Raw genomic sequence first — 722 nt, 5'->3', positions numbered from 1 at the left:
TAATGAAAGTGTTTTTATTTTTTTTTTCTACATGCCCTACGAGCGGGGATATTGCAATGTAAAGTCCGAAATGTGGGAATTTAAGATTAAGAAACGTCATCGTCGTCGTTGTCGTCGTCGTCCAGTTGCGGAGTGAGGGAAATGTCCTTTTACAATTTCTAACGCAAGAGGCGCTAGAGCGCTAGAATTTTTAACCTTGTAGCCTCGCACGATCCTGTTGTACCTCTCGGTGCAACAAGGAATAAATTTGGGGATCGGTCCACCTAAAGGGTAGAGACCCACGAGGAAACGCGGGGTATGAGCTGGGACACAGTCACTTGACACTGTTCTACGGTTAATTAACTTTATTTCCCCTTTTTGGGTACAAATATATCCCCGATAATATTATAACTATGTTCCCGTTTCACCACTAAGGTCGTGACTACGTATATGTTCACGTTCGCGTCGCGGCTGTCTTGCCGGCACTCGGTGTCGTGCAACTTGATCGCGGCGCGTAACGTCGGTTTTACTCTCTCAATCGAATTCTGCCGGGCGCGCGATTAGGCAGCCCCTTATATAGGATTTTCCTGGTATCCTATTTCACCTCGCAATGGTCCGTGATCGGACCATATTTGGGCATGGGAAGTCAGGTGTCGTCTTCCCATGCGACCTTGATTTGCGCTCGCTCGCGAGGAAATCGCGAGCTTGCATTCTTGCATTTCCGCTCGCTGCTGTGCATGCGT

General features: G+C 48.1%; 1 protein-coding gene across 1 annotated transcript in view; it reads right to left on the bottom strand.

Annotated features, from left to right (window-relative positions):
• LOC105448012 overlaps positions 1 to 722 on the bottom strand; it is a 4,916-nt gene that overhangs the window by 3,395 nt on the left and 799 nt on the right. The window contains exon 2 of the mRNA XM_011686371.1: positions 164 to 353. Within this exon, the coding sequence (XP_011684673.1) occupies positions 164 to 353 (190 nt within the window). The remainder of the gene's footprint in view (positions 1 to 163; positions 354 to 722) is intronic.

The sequence above is a fragment of the Wasmannia auropunctata genome, unplaced genomic scaffold (genome assembly GCF_000956235.1).
Source record: "Wasmannia auropunctata unplaced genomic scaffold, wasmannia.A_1.0 LD336090.1, whole genome shotgun sequence".
NCBI classification, from domain to species: Eukaryota; Metazoa; Arthropoda; class Insecta; order Hymenoptera; family Formicidae; genus Wasmannia; species Wasmannia auropunctata.
Note: the sequence above shows the minus strand (reverse complement) of the source record. Positions and strands in the feature narration are given on the sequence as shown.